This window comes from Heteronotia binoei, chromosome 5 (genome assembly GCF_032191835.1).
Source record: "Heteronotia binoei isolate CCM8104 ecotype False Entrance Well chromosome 5, APGP_CSIRO_Hbin_v1, whole genome shotgun sequence".
Lineage (NCBI taxonomy): Eukaryota > Metazoa > Chordata > Lepidosauria > Squamata > Gekkonidae > Heteronotia > Heteronotia binoei.
Window position 1 is genome coordinate 126,338,683 of NC_083227.1, and position 21,739 is coordinate 126,360,421.

General features: G+C 42.6%; 1 protein-coding gene across 1 annotated transcript in view; it reads right to left on the reverse strand.

Annotated features, from left to right (window-relative positions):
* Nucleotides 1-230: 230 nt before the first annotated feature.
* LOC132572846 (neuropeptide Y receptor type 2-like) overlaps nucleotides 231-21,739 on the reverse strand; it is a 43,701-nt gene continuing 22,192 nt past the window's right edge. The window contains exon 2 of the mRNA XM_060240326.1: nucleotides 231-1,474. Coding sequence (XP_060096309.1) covers nucleotides 272-1,426 — 1,155 coding nt within the window. The 5' untranslated portion in view covers nucleotides 1,427-1,474 and the 3' untranslated portion in view covers nucleotides 231-271. The remainder of the gene's footprint in view (nucleotides 1,475-21,739) is intronic.

The window sequence follows — 21,739 nt, forward strand, 5'->3', positions numbered from 1 at the left end:
AAAGCATCCTGTCTACAATATGTTATCTGCTGCTTACTTAACAAGCAACACAAAAGTTGAAGCAAAAATTGATTAACTTGCTTCATGAGATAGAACAGATGGTGTATGAGTTTTGTTGGGGAGATAAGATACACAAGGTGCTCTTCTGTGGCTATGACAGCAGCAGAATTTTAACTACAACACATTTCTATGTTAGGAAAGGTTTCAGTCCAAAGTGGCTGCCACTGAGGTTCCACACCTTTCTGTGGAGATATATAGGTGTCTGTGTCTACTAAACCTGTGTTGGGAGCTGTCCATTGCCTGCTGAGTGCTTGATGCTCCCATTCAAGGTGGTGGCTCTGAAAGTGTAAGATCGACCTCTGATGGATCCCTCTGTGTAGAGTCTCTCAGGCTTGTTTTGGCAACGGAAGAACATAAGGAATCCATTTCGGTAGTTCTTATTCATCCAACCATATAGCAGAGGGTTAGCGAAAGTTGAGCACATGGCCACCACATGGAAAACTGTATAAAGGAGTTTATATTCATGGAAGATAAGCACCAGATCTAGGTCAATGGCTAGCTGGAAAATATGGAAGGGGAGCCAAGAGACTGCAAACACCACCACCACCATCACCAGCATCTTTGTGGTCTTCCTCCTGCGGCACTGGCTATCATTCCTAGAGGTGGGGCTGATGTGGCTTTTGAGCTTAATCCATATCCTGATGTAGGCATAGCAGATGATGGAAAGAGGAAGGATATACTGCAAAAGGAGCATGGATAAGCTGTATATGGTAGCATCTCTGTTTTCTGAAGGCCATTTTTCAGAGCAGACAGCTATTTTGAGATTGATGGATGGAATTTCTTCATACCTGTACTCTCGGAAGATGGCCAGAGGACTGGCTAGGACAGCAGCTACCAGCCATGTAATGGCTATGATGGTGAAGCTGATCTTCCTGGATATCCTGCTGTCCAGGTGGAAAACTATGCATCTGTACCTGTCCAGAGCAATCACAGTTAAGGTGAGGGTGGACACATGAACACTTAAAGCCTGAGCATAGGAGACCAAGTGACAAAGCACAGCCCCAAACTTCCACTCATCAAGCAAAGTGTAGGCCAAAGTGAAGGGCAAGCAGAGCGTGTCCACCATTAAGTCTGCCAGAGCCAGGTTAGCTATGAAAAAGTTGGTAACAGTCCTCATGGTTTTGTATCTCACTATCATGTAGATGACTAAGGAGTTGCCAATGAACCCCAACAGAATTATGAGAGAGTAGGCCGCTATCAATATGATCTGGACCCCCAAGATCTTGGTGCTGTCCATCATAATGTTGGTGGATCCTTGGAGACCCTGACTAGGGGTGACGATGCTCTTTGTGTGCCAGCCAAATGGTCGCTTCTTATCCAATATGTCCAAGAGAATGGTGTTGTTGACTTGATCAAGCAACCCCATGATTAATTCTTCCTACTAGGCTGAAGGAGTAGAAGTTAGCCGCTTTGCCTGTAAAGAGAGAAACAAGAGTATTTTTTAATGACAATATTTCAGGTAAGAGAAAATCTTTCATTTCAGATTACAATGACACATCTGGAAGAGCATTTAAAACTGAGCCCCATACCTAAATTCCTCCCACCCCTCTTTTACATTAAAAATAGCATCATGTTTATGATTTCTGTACACAGTTACCATGGCCACTCATGAAGAAAAGTTAACCCACTTAGACCCCATTTTATACGCATGATAAAATTATTACCAAAGAGACAGCTAAAAGGCTGGGCCCAGTTGAATTTTTTTGTAAAAAAAGATTTTATTTACAAATTCTATTTATCTACAATAAAATGTTAGAAAAACCCCCTTCAAATGCCGGGCTGACATAATCAAATAAACCAGACATTCTACTCATCTATAAAGAACAACCAGCCACTGGTCTGTAGTCTGCCATTTGTGGCCTCTTGTAACCTTGGCTCTGCTTCTCAGAACAGATTTGAATGAAGGATGGGCATGAATACATATAAATATGTAAATCAACAAAAGCTGGGGAAGAAAATAGAATCAGTGATAGACTCATGCTGAAAGTCTCCTGGAATTACAACCAATGGTTCCTCTAAACTGCAGTCTTGTGAGCAAAAATTTTACTTTGTGAGCTACTGGCATTAAAGTTGTGAGCTACTGCTCTGGGGCCATTTTTCCTGAGCTAAGACAAGAATGTGTGAGCTGGAGGCTAAAAATCTGTGAGCTAGCTCACACTAACTCAGTTTAGAGGGAACACTGATTACAACCCATCTCCATAGTACAGAGATCAGCTCCCCTGGAGAAAATGGATGCTTTGAAGGATGGAGTCTGTGGCACTGAACCCCACTGAGGTCCCTGTCCTCCCCAGGCACCATCCCCAAATCTCCAAGAATTTCTCAACCTGGATCTGCCAACCCTACCCCTACCCCATCCCCCACCAGTGCCCAGGGGGAACCTGGCAACTCTATCTGAAGAACTATAGTTCACAATAGTTTATTCTAGAATAGCATTTTGTCAGTCTTTAGTCTTTCAGATTCCACTAGATAGTCTTTTAGATACCACAATTTTAAAACCCCTTTGCTAGGGGAAAGTCCCAATAATAGACTTGAGTGGGATTCTGATTGGATCTGCTCATGATTTCTCTCTAACATGGCTACCACTCTGGAATTACTAGAAAACTTGCTCCAGTCCAAGCCTAGCAGGATCTTCCCTATGCAAAAAGTCTAGTATTGCTGGTAAGTATTGCTGCCGGAACCTCAAAAAAAGAAAAAGTAAAAACCAGTCTTCATTTGCCCCCACATAGCATGTTTTAAGAGTCCTATGCATTTCCCTGTTTGCAGTACATACAAACATCCCCCTGTTATGCTATTGACTACCCTACTCATTTTGGTTGCAAAGGGGTTTTGTTGTTGTTGTTAGTTTGTTATGATCATGCCAAATGTACATATGACTGGACATGTGTCCTTTGGGGGGATGTGGAATGCAGAAGCTTCAAACTGAAGAGAGAAGAATATAAATCTTAGCCTGTATAATACAACTCTGAGTAAGAAACTGTTAATCAGTTTGTATACCTTGTATGTATGCTGCTGACAATAACAATTTAGATGGAAAAAGGCAAAAGAGAAGCTCAGGACAGGGCCTTTGTCATTTCCTAGGGAGACCTAGCACATTTCCCAGGGTGCACCATCGTGTGGCACCTCCTTTTCAATACAGGACAGTGGAGAGGAAAGAGGGGAAGAAAGACAAGGAGAGATGAGATGGGAGAAGGTAAGCTCTGTTCTTCCTTCTGATATCTTTGATTTCTCTAAACCATACTACCAGGCTCCAGGATAACTAATTAGAGTTCCCAGCCCCCCAATGTCAGGGGAATGCATTGGCAGGGTCCTGCCCCTCCATCTGGTCAGGAAATCCTGCCCCCAACAGACATTTTTGGGCAACTTCTGGTAAAACCAGAACTGCCATCCCTGACTTAATGATGTCACCCACAAGTAATGCCTTCACACTGGGGACTTCAGGGGTGATGCTCTGGTTTTTGGGCATAAACTCTATGGCTTGAGGGCAAATTTACCATAGAGTTTTGCCCAAAAAACAGAGCATCTCCCCCTGATGTCCCTGACACACTGATGTCACTTCCAGGTGATGTCATCACATTGGGGATGGCACTCCCAGTTTGTCAGAAGATATGTGGTGTCACTTCCAGTCTCCTGGAAGTGCATTGGGAGCGCCCACCAGCCACGTAAGTGGACCTGGCAACCCTATAATAGTCACAGCTGGTGACACAGGGAAGCTTAGATGGGCAAAGGCTGATCAATGAGAGCTGCCAGAGGGACTACAAATAGGGGCAGATTCTTGCTAGTGAATTAGGAATCAGCTGAAGGTGGGAGAGGAGTCACCTATTTCCCAGATCCCCTCTACTCCTCCCTACCGCCCTCCTCTCTCCAGCTTTCCCCTTTCAGTCTGCTGTCTACACACACCATTTGTTCCTATGTTCTTGGGAGGGTTTTGTGTATTTGCTGCAGAATGTACTACAGTGAAGGATAGGATTGCCTATTGGGAACAATGGGAGAGACTTGAAGGCCCACAATAACGGCAGCCAAGAATGGCAATTGACTTGCATGGACTCCATACATTGTGGTAGCGGTGGTGGAAAGTGCTGTCAAATCACAGCTGACTTATGGTGACCCCATAGGGTTTTCAATGCAATTTTCAGAGGTGATTTGCCATTGACTGCCTCAGGGTCACTCCCGTAGTATTCTTTGATGGTCTACCTTCCAAATACTAGCCAGGGCCAACCCTGCTTAGCTTCCAAGATATGAAAAGATCAGGCTAGCTTGGGCTATTCAGGTCAGGGCTGCTCCATACATTACAACACAAACAAGTGGTGATGAAAATGTGGAATGGATTTTGGATTAAGGTCTCTGGGCACAGATAGATCGCTTTGGTATTGGAATGATGGCCTGCAGAGTGGAATGATTGTCCCTGGGAATAGCATGAGTGTTCTGGAATTGGAATCGCAGACCCCCTTAGTGAAATTATGCCCCTATTGGGAACAACAGCCCCTTGGAGTAGCAAGTATGTTCCGGGCCTGGAATACAGGCTCCTGGAAGTAGCATGAGTATTCTAGGACTGGAATGATACCCCCCAGTGGAATGATAGCCTCTGGGAGGATCTTGAGTGTTCTGCGATTGCACTGAGAACCCCTTGAGTGGAATGACAGCCATGGGAGTAGCAGAAGTGCTCTGGAACTTGAATGACAGCCCCTAGAGTGGATTTTATTCAAGTGGTAAAGTTGGTCCCATTTATTCAGAAAATAGATTTTCTTTTTGGATGCAGTAAGCTCTGTATAGGCTTTCTTACAATCAAAGTAGGCCTTTTGGAGAATCATCTTGGCTAATTTAAAAATCAAATCCAGTATTGACCCAATTATTTCTGCGCAATCATGGATTGGTTATGTGTAGCTCTTCCTAATACAGGAAACCCTATTGCTACAGATATGCCGGTCTGGCCTCCAGTAACTCTGGACGAAATCAGTGTTTAAAATAATTGCTGACTGATGGCTCTTGCCTCTTTTGAAATCATTCAGTCTGATTGATTTACATGACACCGTCCCAGACTTGACTCTATAAGTATTTCAATCTATAAGGGGGGTGGGGTGGAGTTACTTGAAAATTTTTGCCCCATTAGTTTACTATCTATAGTGGGCAAATCGCATGCCAAACATTTGGCACTCTGACTAACAGATTGGATGCACCTAAATAATATCATAGGACCTGAACAAATTGGCTTTTCTAAAGGCAAATCTACTATGGATCATTGTTGTACTCTAGTCTTCCTTGCAGAAAAAATATGAATACAGGGACAAATAAATTATATCATAGAATCATAGAGTTGGAAGAGTCCTGCAGGGTCATCTAGTCCAATCTCCTGCATAATTCAGGAAATTCACAAATACCACCCCCTAGATTCACAGGATCCTCATTGCTGTCAGATGGCCATCTAGCCTCTGTTTAAAAACCTCCAAGGAAGGAGAGTCCACCACCTCCTGAGGAAGTCTGATCCACTGAGGAACCATTCTAACGGTCAAGAAGTTCTTCCTAATGTTGAGGCGGAAAGTCTTTTGATTTAATTTCAACCCATTGTCCTACGTTCTAGGGGGCCTCAGAAAACAATTCCACACCATCGTCTATATGACAGCTCTTCAAGTACTTGAAAATGGTGATCATATATGTTGTTTTCATTGACCTAAAGAGTGTTTTTGATTAAATAGATAGAGCCCAATTATGGGTTAAGCTAGGAAATTTGGGAATGGATACTTGTTTGTTGTTTCTTTTGAGAAAACTTTATACCAATACACTTTGCCAAGTGAAATATTCCTCTAGTGGTGATCTGACTAATAAAATCTCAGTGTTAAAGGGGCTAAACAAGGCTGCATGCTGGCCTCACATCTCTTTAATCTATTTTAAACTGACCTGGCACAATTTTTGAACCCTGTAAATCAGGGGTGTCAAACATCCAGCCCGCAGGCCAGATGTGGCCAGCCCAAGGCTTTGATCAGGCCTGCAGGGCTCTTTTCTCCCCCCTACTCCCCCTCCTGTCCTTACCCTTTGAAGCTCCCAGGCTCTTACAGCTCCCAGGCTCTTTGAAGATCCCAGGCTGAGACGCTTTCAACTTCAGCTTGGGAGTTTCAAAGGCTCTTTGAAGCACCCTTTGAAGCTTGCAGGCTGAGTCCCAGGCTCTTCCTGCCTTTCTTTGCTGTCTGCTGCAAGGAAAACATGGGGGGGGGATTTTAAAATCTATTCCACATTTTCCTTGCAGCTTTGTCTGTACTCTGCAATGGTTTCAAATAGAGTGGAGATGGTTACATTTTCAGCTTTCCAATAGCTAGCTGAAACTCATGCTTCCTGGAGTTGTGTCCTTGCAAGCAAGGGTTGATGTTTTCAGCCAGCTTATCTCTCCTGAATGGACCTAACCTAGTGAGTACTCTAATGTGGGAACCCACAGCCAAAGGAGGATATTATACTAGAAAGGCTTTACCAATCTGAGTAGACTGGTGGGTAGAAGTTTACAATGCCATTTCATTGTTTTCACAGAGTCAGAGCCTTGTGCTTTTTTTTTGATGTTTTATTTTTAAAACTGCATTGCCAAATTCCACTAGTCACCCACCTTTCCAACTTAAACCATTGGAAGAGTTTTAAGCATGTTTCTATTTTAAGTTTTAAAAAATATCTTTAATTGGGTTTGTCTGTGTCCATTATAAAGTTTATATCTTCACTACCTGGCATTATATTTTATGACACTCATGGCCCGGTCCCACAAAGTCTCATTTGTGTGAAATCCGGCCCTCCTAACAAATGAGTTTGACACCCCTGCTATAAATGGTCATCCAACTAAATTAGGAGGCTGAGTTGTCGCCTTATTATTTCATGCCAATGACACTACCATCTTCTCTTGTAAAAGAGTGGGTTTGCAAAGGTATTTGAATGCCTTTTATGGTGGTTGTCAAACTAACTCACTTTCCATTAAATATGCCAAATCTAAAGTAGTTGTCTTTTTAAGCTGCTGGTGCACACAGAAATGATATATTGGCAACTCAACAATCGAGCAAACAAAACATTTTAAATACCTTGGGATCATCTTTAACCACAAGTTAAGTTGGGTGCTGCATCGTAATAGGACCATCAATTCAGCTAAGTGTTTGGTTTTCCAAATCTAGGGTTGCAAAGTCCTTTTCGTCCCAGAGCGCGGGACTTCCGCGCACAACACAATGACATTACCCGGAAGTGATGGCATTGCACTGGCAACACCCAGTGCGACCGCTCTAGGTGTTTTCGAGAAAACTCTATGATTTTCCTGGATGCTCTAGCCATTTGAGAGGGGAAAAACTCTATGGTACCTATTGTACCATAGAATTTCTCCTCTCAAATGGCTAGAGCGTCTGGAAAAACCATAGAGATTTCCAGGAATCACCTAGGGCAGCCACTGCGTGCTGTCACTGGCATGATGCCATCACTTCCAGGTGATGTCATCATGTCAGCGACATGGGGGCGTGGTTCCCCCTGCTGGCCCAATGTGGGCCTGCAGGTTGGGAACCTCCCAGGCAGGGAAACCCCCACCCGGACTGGGGGCTTGGCAACCCTATCCAAATCAAACAATTTTACTTTGCAAGGGGCAACCAACTAGTTTCAGCAACAATTAGAGTGTATAAAACTAAAATATTAGTCCAGATTTCTTTTGGTATCCCTATATGGATTTCAGTGTTTACATAGAAAGTGGAAGATATTCAAGCCTCATTTTTAGACAAATTCTCAGCATGCCAAAATGCATGTCCTATTTTGCTCTTTGTTCCAAAGTGGGTCAGTCCCTGGTTGAGACAAAGGCTTGGATTGCAACATTCAAATTCTGAAATTCATTTTAGAACTGAGCCTGACAATCTTCTTGATTACCTGAAAAGAAATCCATATACCTCAACCCGCTCAACAGTTCTCACGTCTAAACTCAGCCAATTAGGGACAGCAGTTGATGATGAGTCACCTATCTTCAGATGTGTTAAACAGAGATTGTTGGAAAAAATTAAATTATGTCCAATTATCCCTTATATTTGCTCCCCAGCCTCCTTGTCTTGATGTTTCTTGTGGTAAGATGCCCCACTATTTATCGAACTTAATGATTTTGAGTCACCATAGGGCATTTATGCTGGCCAGATTAAATGCATTCCCTTCTAAAGTTTTACAGAGGAGCTATCATTGAGTACCTCTGTGTGAAAGACTCTGTTCCTGAGGAGTGAATACTTCCAACTCAGTTAAACATAGTTTACTGCTTGACTGCCACTTGTACAATAACTTCCATAACAAATTATTTCAAAAGCTCTCTTTGTCTCCTGATTACTGATCTAATCTGCCCCTTTGTCAACATTTATTGAATGATACTATGTTGGAGATTACTAAGGCTGTAGCAAAGTTTTTGGCAGATATTCTTAAATTTAAATCTGACCATGTATGACTGTATATGTAATTTATGTATATATTTTGGTTTTATTTCAAATGTTTAAAACTTCTTTTCCCACTCTGTATATGTCTAAATGTGTATGTTATGCCATTAAAGGTCTGGATGGATGGAGCCCCCAGAGTGCAATGGCGACACTAGGGAGTAGCATGAGTGTTTTGGGAACTGGAATGAAAGCCCCCAGAGTGGAATGACAGGGCCTAGGAGTACCATGAGTGGGAGCTGTCCTGTTCAGTCTGTTCTGGGAAGACTAGGAATTCAGGTATATCTTTGATAGTGAAAAGCCAACACAGAGCTAAGATGGAGTGGTGCTACTTGGTGACGCTCCAAGATTTGTAAACAAAAAAGATTGGGATTCTCTGACACATTTTACTTTTTCGGATTACCAGAATCTGAGATTACATTGTGAAGAAATTTTAAAATATAGATTTATAATGAAATCCTGAGAAAATTAATGTTTAAATAAATAAAGTTCAAAATTTAGCAGTGACTTTTAGTCTTAATAAATAGAGCAGTTTTCTGTTGCATCTGCTTAATTCTTTTTAGTGGACTAGCATGGCCCATGAGATTTAATTTTTACATTCTAAGTGTAAACAAAACACCATGCAATCATGTTCTTTTCCATGCCATAACAAAGCACTGTGCAGTAATTACTAGCCTTTATACTGGTTTACCTACAGCGTAGAGTTGCCTGGTCTGTTTAAGATGCTGGGGGAGGGGACGTTCCAGGAGCTAGAAAAATAGGTAGTCGAGTTCATCCAGGGATTGTTATGCAGCTGCACATACTATTCAATGGACAAGGAGGTGGAACTCTCAGAAGGAGGAGGAGGAACTCTCAGAAAGGTTCAGGAGCTGTGCTCCTGTGAGCTCCCACTGAATCTGAGGTCTGGTCACCTCCAAACTGCTGACATCACCAGAAGTGATGTTGTGCACCGTGCCTATATCACCAAGAAGAGACATAGGCATGTCAAAGGCAACACTCTGAGTTTTGGGCAAAACTCTATGGTTAAATCACCCTCCAACCATAAAGTTTTGCCCAAAAACTAGAGCATCCCCCCTCAGCCCACATCACTTCCAGGTGACATAGGCATGTCATGTGACATTGCTATTGGGGGAGACTTCACACATAGACCAGTGGTGGGCAAGAGCCTGCAAAGCCAGGAGATCCCCCATCCCCAACTGGGGAATGGCAAGCCTACTACATCATGTACTATATAGGAACTCAGCTGTGATTACTGAAAACCACTTGATGAAAGAATTAGATGTGGACCTTTGAGGCTAGGTTTTAAAATTTTCAGTACTCAACTTTAATCTAGTCTCACTGTGTAATCTGAATCAAGTTGCTATTGCTTTCTCTAACCTACCTCTCAGGGCTCTATTAAGATATTTATATACTTTCTGTTGTGTACAAGGACTCAAGTGAAGACTTATATGGGTGTTTCGGAGGGATGGTGGCTCAGTGTTAGAGCATCTGCTTGGGAAGCAGAAAGTCCCAGGTTCAATTCCTGGCATCTCCAAAAAAGGGTCCAGGCAAATAGGTGTGAAAAACCTCACCTTGAGACCCTGGTGAGCTGCTGCCAGTCTGAGAAGACAATACTGACTTTGATGGACCAAGGGTCTGATTCAGTATAAGGCAGCTTCATATGTTCATATGTTTCTGCCAGGCTCATTGGAGCCATGAGAACAGAGCTTGGGAACTTGGGAACAGTGGGCAGCAGGAGCCAAATCCCTGCTGCCCTGCTCCAATCACAGGCCCCCTGCTGGTTTGAATGACCCAATAACATGCTTGTGTAGGAACCCTAAGTTGTATATAGTTGGCCTCTTTGGCCCAGTTTGTCAGTCTTATAGTGCAGCCCTATACTATGCTGTACCTAATAAAGAGCTGATGATCACTACCACCTCACCTCTTCATTGCATTGAACCCTCTACACTATACTTCCTTTGAACCCTGTCTTTCTTCCCAACAAGGACTCAAAGTGAAAAAGGGTAAGCCTGGTTATAGTCTCTCATCCAGAGTCTACAAAAACCTAGAACTGGCTCTGCTGATGTTATTGATCAGTTGACTGATTCATTCACTGATTTTTCCAACCACTATCCAAATAAATCATATGAATAGAGGTTTGTTCTTTCTTTATTTGTTTGGAAACAAGTACATATTCCCAAGTATTGTATAAAGCAGAGTCCCCTTTTTCCTCCAATTAAGAGACTCAGCAACAGAGTGCAAAAGAGATGAATGTGCAGGTCTGTAATGTTTTCACATTAATGTGGGAAGGAAAACAAACCCTTCACCCCCTCCTCCGTTCTCCTTTGAAATCCTTCCCCATAGTCATAATATTTTATACCTTCCTGTAAACAAAGACCAATTTACAGATTGGCTATACCATTCCTCGCTTCTGACATTCTGATTACATTCACTGGCCAAATAAGTCACATTTCCAGGTTTAGAAGGGAGAGATGAATTGATACTACTCGGGGTCTTGTAATCAGGACCTCCAAGTCTCACTTGTTTATATCCTCATATCTGCGGTTTTACCCCTTTCCTGTTGGTCTCCAGTGTGGACCCCTGGCTAAACACCAAAATGTGCAAGAGCACAACTTCTGCTCTAGCAGGGGGATTTGTCCTCCAAGAGATAGACCCCAGAGGTGGGAAAGATAAAGCTTACTCTCCACCAAAAGATGTTTACAGAAAAAATGGTGATAAGAAAGTTCTGCTAAACAAGAGGCTTCCTCTCTAAGCTAATATACTTAGTAGAGACTCTAATAGAGGCTTATTGTTTTTTGTTCCCCACACTTTGAGCCTAGAATCCATAGGAAAAGGCACTATATACTTTAAGGCAAATTATGCAAATATAATACTCTGAATGTAATGGTTTAGTTATAACTGTTAAGGCAGGTTAGTGCAAATGAGTTCTATGATCAGGATTAGTGCAATTCTATTTGGCACTCTGTCCATGTTCTAGAGCAATTCTGAATCTATGTTTTACAATCCCACTTTTTTGATTAAAATGGAGGGAAGACACCTACACTCCACTTTCATCAACCTCAGACCTTTCTCTGTGTATATTTCTTTCGCTTCCCCTGTTGGGGAGGCCTTTGGTCATTGTTTTCAAGCATGATATAAGCAAAGGTATGCATTGAATACAGGTGCAAAAACTATGCATAGGCAAGCATACATGAGGACAAGTTTTACTTTTGACCCCAGGCTCTGGAACCATTTCCCAACACCTCCCAGTAGGTCTCCAAATATTCCTTCACTGATGGTAACTTTTTCTGTTAACTCTTGTAACTTCTTCACATGTGCTTCTATAGATTTTGAATGATGGCTTATATTCAAACAGCACATTCCATCAAACTCCTCATAGCCATGATTTGCTCTGAGGAGCAAGGAGTCTATGGCCATTCGATTTTGAAGTGTGGCCCGTTCTGTGGATTTGAGGTCTAACAACAGACCACTTATGCGGGCCCTGTGGGATCTTAATCAGTTCTGTAGGGCTTGTAAAACCGCCCTCTTCCAACTTGCCTTCTAAGGTGGAATCTTGGCAATGATATCCAGCCATCTTTATATATGTACTGAAACTGTTGCACCATTAATTTATATCGGTTTTAAATTATTTATTTAACTTAAATTTACAAATTTGTATTTAACTGTATTTTATTGTATTAATTGTATTTTATTGTTATATCATGGTATATGTATCATGTCTTGTAAGCCGCCCTGAGCCTGCCTTGACGGGGAGGGCGGGATATAAATAAAAATTTCTTCTTAATTATTATTATTATGGCTGTTGATGTTTCATTTATCCCTTTTACCACCAGGCAGGCTAACCCATTTATGTTTATCCCATTTGTCAACATCTGGAAGTGAAGTTTAAAGCATATCACACAAGTTCCCCACGTCATAGTTTCCATGTGTGTGATAATAGTTTTATAGACATGTTGGGGTAATGGCTGAACCTAGTGCTATGTGTTTGATGCGTGAACTGTGTTCCCTTGCTGGGACCTAGATATTACTGTTCCATTGCTTTATTTGGAAACCTCTTCTGTGATCTGAAGAAGTTATCCAGCTAGGGAAAACATGTAGGATGTCATCTGGTGTTCCCCATTGACACCAATGTGTTATTACTTATGCCACCTTTTCCCACCACTGAAATAATTACACTGTTATCAAGGGTGAAACCAACCTTTAAATGAACATAAATTATTGACGACATTCTGTTCCATCCAAACATATACCCAAGCCTGCCAAATTTTGCCCCTTGTGTTGGAAGTGCATAAAATCTACTATTGGTGCAAAGGCATTGCTGTGCCAGGATGAATCCACTAGCCAGAATTTTGTTCTGCTGATGCAAGGGTCTCAACAGCAATCCTATCCTAATCTAAATATCATGATTAAAGGCATGATAATATTTCACTGCTTGTGATGAGAAATTAAAGTACTGGCACGTGTGGACCAGTCTAGCATGATGCTTCTTTCCTAGTACTAAATACAGATCCTAATTTACATTATCCATTCAACTTCCTTTCAAATGAATATCACTATGCCATGAATTTGCGCGTGCTTGATAATTAAGTCATTGTATTATTTGTCAGGTCTCATCATTACCTTTGGGTGCATGCCAAATGCCTGCTCTGATCATTTACATTTGCAAAAAATAAAATAAAATAAAATTATATGAACCTGCAAATGTTAATTGTGCTTTTTGTATTTTCATCTTAAGCAACTGTGGTGTTTGTGACAACTTTGTTCCTTTTATGCAGGCCAGTATTTTAGACTACACTACTCATAGTGTGGGCAAGAACAGAGAAAAAGGAAGGGTTTTCTTGTTATCGCAGCTCCATACAGATAATACAGAGTTAAAATGTGCTTCTGTTTAAAACTATGCTGGCTCCTTATACTGCTGCCCAGCATTAAGGATGCAGCAGCAACCATGTCTATTTCTCTCAGAAGAGTCCATTACAAATTTCACATTCCATACTCCATAAAACAAAGCTTGTGAACAGTCTCAATGAAATTCACAGTGACTTACCAATACATGATTTAAAGCAGTGGCCATAGGTATGTTGGTGAATAAATATCACTAGCACAAAATAGGAGACAATTGCACCTTTAAGACCAACGTAGTTTGATTCAGAATGTAAGCTTTTGTGTGCATGCACACTTCTTCAGATGAGGAATGAGGTACAGTAAGCAGAGTACAGTAAGTATAGCTGATGGGGTTTGGAATGCTTATTGTACCTCATTCCTCGACTGAAGAAGTGTTCATGCACACGAAAGCTTACGTTCTGAATAAAACTACATGGGTCTTAAAGGTGCAATTGACTCCTATTTTGTTCTACTCCTTCAGATTAACACGGCTGCCTATTTGGAAATATCACTAGCATTAACATAAACATCTTGGGGAACAGACAGCAGCTCTCTCACTTGATCAGCGAACAATAATTTAAGATAGTTCCTTAAACAAATGGAAGAAAATAATTGCAGTCCAAATGTGGACAGGGGATTTGGTTATGTTATAATTCATAAGAAGGGACCATTCATTTGGCACTTTGTGGAACAGAGTTTATAGCATCTCTTGAGAGCTGCTGCTGGTATCTAGACTGCTTGGCTACAGAGCCCTGCTACTTGAGATGCCCAAGGAAAAAGAGAAAATGCCTAATTTAGATTGGCTTCCACTGCTTCCTCCCCTTCCTGTTTCCCCTGCATACTTTTATTCGCTCAAAACACTAGCAACAATGGATAGATCTTGAATAACAAGCTTGGCTGCAGAAATTCTCTAATGTGAACAGAGATGCAGCTGAAGATCAGTGGGCAGTATTTTGCGGGGAGAAAGCCTTACACTTGAATTTGTCCATTGCTGCCCAGGTGGATCCAACCACCCTCCAGTCCAAGGAGCATTCTTTTGACTGAAGTCCTGTGCCTGGGCCAGGGAGGAAAGGGATTGGGGATTCAATTCCCAACTTGTTGGGACACTCTAACACCAGCGCCAATGGTGAAGAGTTTGGGTGTGATTTTGGATGCTTCCCTTTCCAGGGAGGCCCAAATCACTAATGTTGCCAGATTGTTATTTTTCATCTTCACCAGATCAGGTAACTGGTCCCCTATCTCTCCCCACCCTGACCTAGCTGCAGTGATCCATGCAATGGTCACCTCCAGACTGAATTGCTGTAACTCGCTCTACACAAGGCACTCTGGGGACTGATCCAGAAACTTCAGCTGGTCCAGAATGCAGGGGCGCATGTTCTTACAGGAACACCATTAAGAGCACATATACAACCGGCACTCCACCAGCTGTACTGGCTGCTGGTTGAATACCTGGTCAAGTTCAAGGTTTTGGTTTTGACCTTCAAAGCCATATACAATCTGGGATCAACATGCCTTCATGACTGTCTCTCCCAGTATGTCCCCCAGAGAGTATTGTGCTTGTTGGACCAAGATCTACTGGTGATCTCCTAGCTCTAAGGATGTTTGCTTAGCCTCAATCAAAGCCAGAGCCTACAAGATGCAGATGTTCTGCCATGCCCATGGTTGAGCTGGCAGAGATCTATCTATATTGGCTGTACTGTTGTGCATGCTGTCAACTGGAATTATCCCTTGTCCACCTGTTATCAGTATCAACTGATATCAGTATCAATCAGTATCATCCACTTGCAACATTTGGGGGATTTAGGTGGGAGATGATGGAGATAGAGTGATTGAATGGTGCCATTGATAGTTATTGTTTGTTATTAATGGATTTGATTTTATATTGGATTTTAAAATTTGTGATATCTTAAATATTGTTTTATGTATTTATTGCTTTGTTGTAACCCAAATTGAGACTGCTTGTGGGGGAGGGCGGGCTAGAAGCCAAATAAATAAATAGCTTAAGTCAGGGGGTGTCAAACTTATTTGTTATGAGCGCTGGATCTGACATAAATGAGACCTTGTCAGGCCGGGCCATGTGTGTCATAAAATATAATGCCAGGTAGCACAGCTAAAAACTTTATAAAGGACACACAAACACACAATTAAAGATTTTTCAAAAAAAAATGAAATAAAATATGCTTAAAAGATTAGCACTCTTTCAATATATTGTTTATCTAACAGTTTCTGATAACTGACACCTCTTGCTCTGAATTACTGCATCAAAATCTGGAGACAATGTGCTGTAGCAGTCTTAAGTATGCTGTTCAGGTGTTGTTCAGGTGTGTGCATTTAAGTTGCAAACCTACTTTTGATTTTTTTACATTCATTACAGAAATCTCATGGTCAATGCTTTGAACCTAAGACCCAGGGGAAAACATGAAATGGCTGGGCATTGTGAGCTTTTGTACATATGTTGCTTCATGCACTGGTCAGCCAATGGAGAAAATAGCAGCTTTGCTCTGTAGCGCCTGTGAAATTGAGCAAGCCTGGCAAAGCAAGCTGTGATGTAGAAGGAAGCAAAAGAGAGAGAAGGAAGCAGATGACAGTGAGTTGCTTCGAGCTTTCCAGGGGCCTGATTTGGCCCATGGGCTGCATGTTTGACACCCCTGACTTAAGTGGCTCTTTCTCCCGTGGAAAAGACATTACTTTGGAGGAAGGAAGGCTTCAAATATAAGCCAAAAGGAAATATGGGGAATATTTTAATTAATTAATGAACTTTGTTCAATGGAGTGGTAGAATAGAGGCATGCTCTGCAGTGCTTTCTGACTTTCTTGGGCAGAAGGTGTCATATTGAAGTTCACAGCTCAAAATGTTGGTAAGAAATAGGATGACAGATGGGAATATTTTAGTGTTTCCAATGCTACCGCATTGTTCTATATGCCCTAATCCACAGAGCCACCACACTCATGAGCCACATCTTGTCCTTGGTATGAGTTATTTTTCTGGACTTTTTCCTCTCTCCCCATTATGCAGACATCTGGGGGGAAGAGAGGAATGAGAATAGAACAAAGAATGCTTCTTGTGATGTACAGTCTCTACTTTCACCCTGTGTTATAGTCAAGCATACAGCATTTGGGTCAAGGAGATTAGAGCGTAGAGGGCCACCTGGCTGCTGACTAACATTAAACATTTCTCAAAGCTACAACTGGAGAGCCACTACACACATAACTATTCTTAGAGCCTTTTGGATATTAACTGATTCCCCCTCCCCCCTTGCTCTTCAAAGGCCAGTGTGTGAGAACTAATTAATACATTTTTAAAAACAGAGGTCAGACAGTGCTGATGATTATAATGATGATATGTTAATCAGATCAAGGATCATTTGCAATCTTTCTAGACTGGTTAATGACATGTAATGAGTTTCTCCATTAAAAACTGCAAAGCTAATGAAAAATATGCTGCAGTGCATCGAGTTGTAACGCACCGCCTCTGGAGCAATCTCTGGTATTAATTGGCAGTTTTGTACGGGTGAAGCAACAGCAAATAGACCCACTGACTGGCACAAGCTGAAGCCCTTCATTGCCATTTTTACTACATCAGAAACCTGTAGAAACTCTAAAACATTATTAAGTTCTGTGTGATAAACATCAAATGTTAAGAACATAAGAGAAGCCATGTTAGATCAGGCCAATGGCCCATCCAGTCCAACACTCTGTGTCACACAGTGGCAAAAAAATTATATATACACACACACACACACACACACTGTGGCTAATAGCCACTGATGGACCTCTGCTCCATATTTTTATCTAAACCCCTCTTGAAGGTGGCTATGCTTGTGGCCGCCACCACCTCCTGTGGCAGTGAATTCCACATGTTAATCACCCTTTGGGTGAAGTACTTCCTTTTATCCATTTTAACCTGACTGCTCAGCAATTTCATCGAATGCCCACGAGTTCTTGTATTGTGAGAAAGGGAGAAAAGTACCTCTTTCTCTACTTTCGCCATCCCATGCATTATCTTGTAAACCTCTATCATGTCACCCCGCAGTCAACGTTTCTCCAAGCTAAAGAGTCCCAAGCGTTTCAATCTTTCTTCATAGGGAAAGTGTTCCAGCCCTTTAATCATTCTAGTTGCCCTTTTCTGGACTTTCTCCAATGCTATAATATCCTTTTTGAGGTGCGGCGACCAGAACTGCACACAGTACTCCAAATGAGACCGCACCATCGATTTATACAGGGGCATTATGATACTGGCTGATTTGTTTTCAATTCCCTTCCTAATAATTCCCAGCATGGCGTTGGCCTTTTTTGTTGCAAATGCACACTGTCTTGACATTTTCAGTGAGTTATCTACCACGACCCCAAGATCTCTCTCTTGGTCAGTTTCTGCCAGTTCATACCCCATCAACTTGTATTTGTAGCTGGGATTCTTGGCCCCAATGTGCATTACTTTGCACTTGGCCACATTGAACCACATCTGCCACGTTGACGCCCACTCACCCAGCCTCAACAGATCCCTTTGGAGTTCCTCACAATCCTCTCTGGTTCTCACCACGCTGAACAATTTAGTGTCATCCGCAAACTTGGCCACTTCACTGCTCACTCCCAACTCTAAATCATTTATGAACAAGTTAAAGAGCATGGCACCCAGTACCGAGCCCTGCGCACCCCACTGCTTACCATCCTCCACTGCAAAGACTGCCCATTTATACTCACTCTCTGCTTCCTATTACTCAGCCAGTTTTTGATCCACAAGAGGACCTGTCCTTTTACTCCATGACTCTCAAGCTTTCTAAGGAGCCTTTGATAAGGAACTTTATCAAAAGCTTTCTGGAAGTCAAGGTAAACAACATCTATCAGGTCTCCTTTGTCCACATGTTTGTTCACCCCCTCAAAGAAATGTAACAGGTTAGTGAGGCAAGATCTTCCTTTACAGAACCCATGCTGAGTCTTCCTCAATAACCCGTGTCCATCAATGTGCCTACTCATTCTGTCCTTGATAATGCTTTCTACCAACTTTCCTGGTATTGAAGTCAGACTGACTGGCCTGTAATTTCCCAGATCTCCTCTGCAACCTTTTTTAAAGATGGGGGTGACATTTGCTACCTTCCAGTCCTCAGGAATGGAGGCAGATTTCAATGAAAGATTACAGATTTTTGTTAGAAGATCCACAAGTTCAACTTTGAGTTTTTTCAGAACTCTCGGATGTATGCCATCCGGACCCGGTGACTTATTAGTTTTTAATTTGTCTATCAGTTGTAGGACCTCCTCTTTTGTCACCTCAATCTGACTCAGGTCTTTCAACACCCCTTCCAAAATTAGTGGTTCTGGGGCGGGCAAAAAGTTCTCATCTTCCACAGTGAAGATGGAGGCAAAAAATTCATTCAGTTTCTCAGCCATTTCCCTATCCTCCTTCAGTAATCCTAGAGACCTAGAGTTCAGTAATGTTCTAGAGTTGACAACTCTGTCCTGGGTGAGAGAGTACTGGAGATTTGGAAGAATGGAATGGAGCTCAGCAGAGATGCAGTGCCATAGAGCAGAGGTGTCAAACATACATTCAGTGGGATGGAAACGGCCCACCTAGAGCCTTGATCCATCCCACAGCTCCTTTCTCTCCCCCTCCCACTCCCCCACTTGTCCTCAGCCTTCAAAACTGCAGGCTGTGGACGTTCCCAGCTCCCTCTGCCTTGTCTTTGCCTGCTTAAGCAAGAAGCTCTTCTGGGCTTGCAAAGTTGCAACGGAAATGCAGAATAGATTTTCCATTAAGGTCTCTGCATCCAGATAGAAATAGAAACAGTGTTCTGGGACAGGAATGACAGCACCCAGAGTGGAATGATGGACCCTAGCAACAGAATCTGTGTTCTAGGACTGAGATGACAGGGCGCAGAGTGGAATGACAGCTCTTGGGAGTAGCAGCAGCTACTCTGGGAGCCCTCATTCCATTCCCAAAACCAGGGCCGGCCCTAGACTATCTGGCACCCTAGGCAAGGCTAACTTCTGGCACTCCCTCACACATACTGATAATCAGTTTTCAAAAAGAGATGAATTGTGGGGAAAATGAAAAGCACAAAACCTGAAATTGTTTTCTGACCTGATAGCCCAGGCAAGCCTGTTCTTGTCAGATCTCAAAAGCTGAGCAGGGCCAACTCTGGCAATTTTTTGGATGGGAGACCTCCTTCACTGAGTCACGTGGAGGGCACTCAATACAGCCACCCCAGAAGGCTGGCGCCCTAGGTAATCACCTAGTTTGCCTAGTGACGGGGCTGGCCCTGTCCAGAACACTTCTGCTACCATCATTCCACTCTGGGAAGCTATCATTTCAGTTCCAGAATAGTCTATCTGGGTCCTGAGATCTTAACAGAAAACCCAGTTAACTTTTTTTTTTTTTTTTGCAACTTTGTCTGTGCTGCTATGTATTTCAATGGAGTGGAGCTCAAGTAGTTTCACTTTCCAGTGTTTGTATGCCAGTTGATGTTTTGAGCCAGCTTGTCTCTGCTGAATAGACCTGAGAACAGGCAGGGCCGGATTTACATATTTTTGAGGGGGGTGGCAAAAGTAAAAAATTGCGCCCCCTTATATTTGGGGGGGACTTCAGTGGGGTCTAATGCCATAGCACCCACTTTCCCAAATGGCCATTTTCTCCAGGTGACCTGATATCTGCCAGATTATCTGCTGCTCTTGGCAAGGCTAACTGCTGCCCCGCCTACACTGATAACCAATTTTTGAAAACAAACAAATTGTCATCATGACTTCCAGGTGCACACACACACATGCACAAAACCAAAGAAACCAACTTGAAATCACTATTTTAAAAATAATTGTAAGAACAAGTAAAGCAACCATCCTTCATTTTCTTTCTCAACAGAAAAGTTTTACACACAAATCACTTTGAATAATCCTGTGGAATCACCTTTCACATACAAATTTAAACAAACACAACCATGCTTCTCAGCCATTTCTGGCTTCAGTAGAATATATTTACTTGGAGAAAAGAACAGGGGATAAAAAGAGTCCAATGAGTTTTTAAAAGTCAACTTATTCAATTGTTGCCATCTACCAGGGGTAGCCAACGGTAGCTCTCCAGATGTTTTTTTGCCTACAACTCCCATCAGCCCAAACCATTGGCCATGCTGGCTGGGGCTGATGGGAGTTGTAGGCAAAAAAACATCTGGAGAGCTACCATTGGCCACCCCTGCCATATACCAAGGTCAGGCTGCTACATTCTAGAAGGCTGGCAATGTAATTTTTCCATTTAGAGATGTATTCTCTGAAAATTAGCCCCATTTATTGCGTATTCTCTCTCACATCCACCCACCCCACCCACAGAAAAGCATGTATGCAATACGATATATCATTATCTCTTTCTATACTGTTTCCTGCACAGAAATTCAGCATTTTCAAAATGATCCCAAAGCTGCTCCAGTCCCTAAAGACTATAGAATCAGAGTTGGAAGGGATCTCCAGGAACATCAAGTCCAACCATGCTGTGATTTGGACTGCAGCCAGCCCCAAACAACATGGTTCCTTGGAAGTAATTCCCACTGACATCAGTGAACTATTCCCGTAGAAACATAGAGATAGGCGGGACCCCAAGTGTCATCAGTCCCCTACACAATGAATGCAGGGAGATCACTGCTACACCCTTCCCTCACTGCCCAGAAGAAGGTAAAAAAAGAAAAAGAAAGGGGGTGTAGGAGTCCCTGGATTTTAAGGACGCTCTCTCTCTGGGGCATAAAGATCTCCTGAAATTTCAACTGATCTCCAGATTACAGAGTTGAGTTCCTGTGAAGGGAATGGCTGTGTTATGTCTTGAAACATAAGCCAATGTACCACATGGCGACCACTACAGAGGCGACCCAGGGAAACCCACGGGTCCCCGGATGTAGCTCGCTAGACGCCCCTCCCATCAAGATCTGTGGCGGGAAGTTTAACTAGCCAGGATTGGACTTGTCAGACTGGGGGGCAGTTCCGGGAAATGTATATAAGCGGGACCTGGCCCACGTGTTCCCTCTCTTGTAATGTACCCCCGAATAAAGCATGTTGCCTTCAAACTGTCTCGTCACTCAGTACATTACAGGCTGCTTTGGAGGGTGGACTGTATAGCCTTATACCCCATAGAGGACCCTCCCTAAATTCTGGCCTTCAGGCTATGCCCCCAAATTTCCAGGAGATTTCTAGCCCAATGTTGGCAACCCTAAGCAACCACTTATGCACAAGCACATTCCTTTTTAACTAACCTGGAAGAGCTATTACTCCACTTCCATTTTTGTAACTAGCGGGGTGAAAAAGAATCCTCATTTTGCCCTCAGTATATACATGGGAAGAATGGTGGGCGGGTGGGTGTGGGGAGGGAGCATAGAGCCACAGCCAGTTTATATTGCAGAAGGAAAGAGCACTGGACAACTT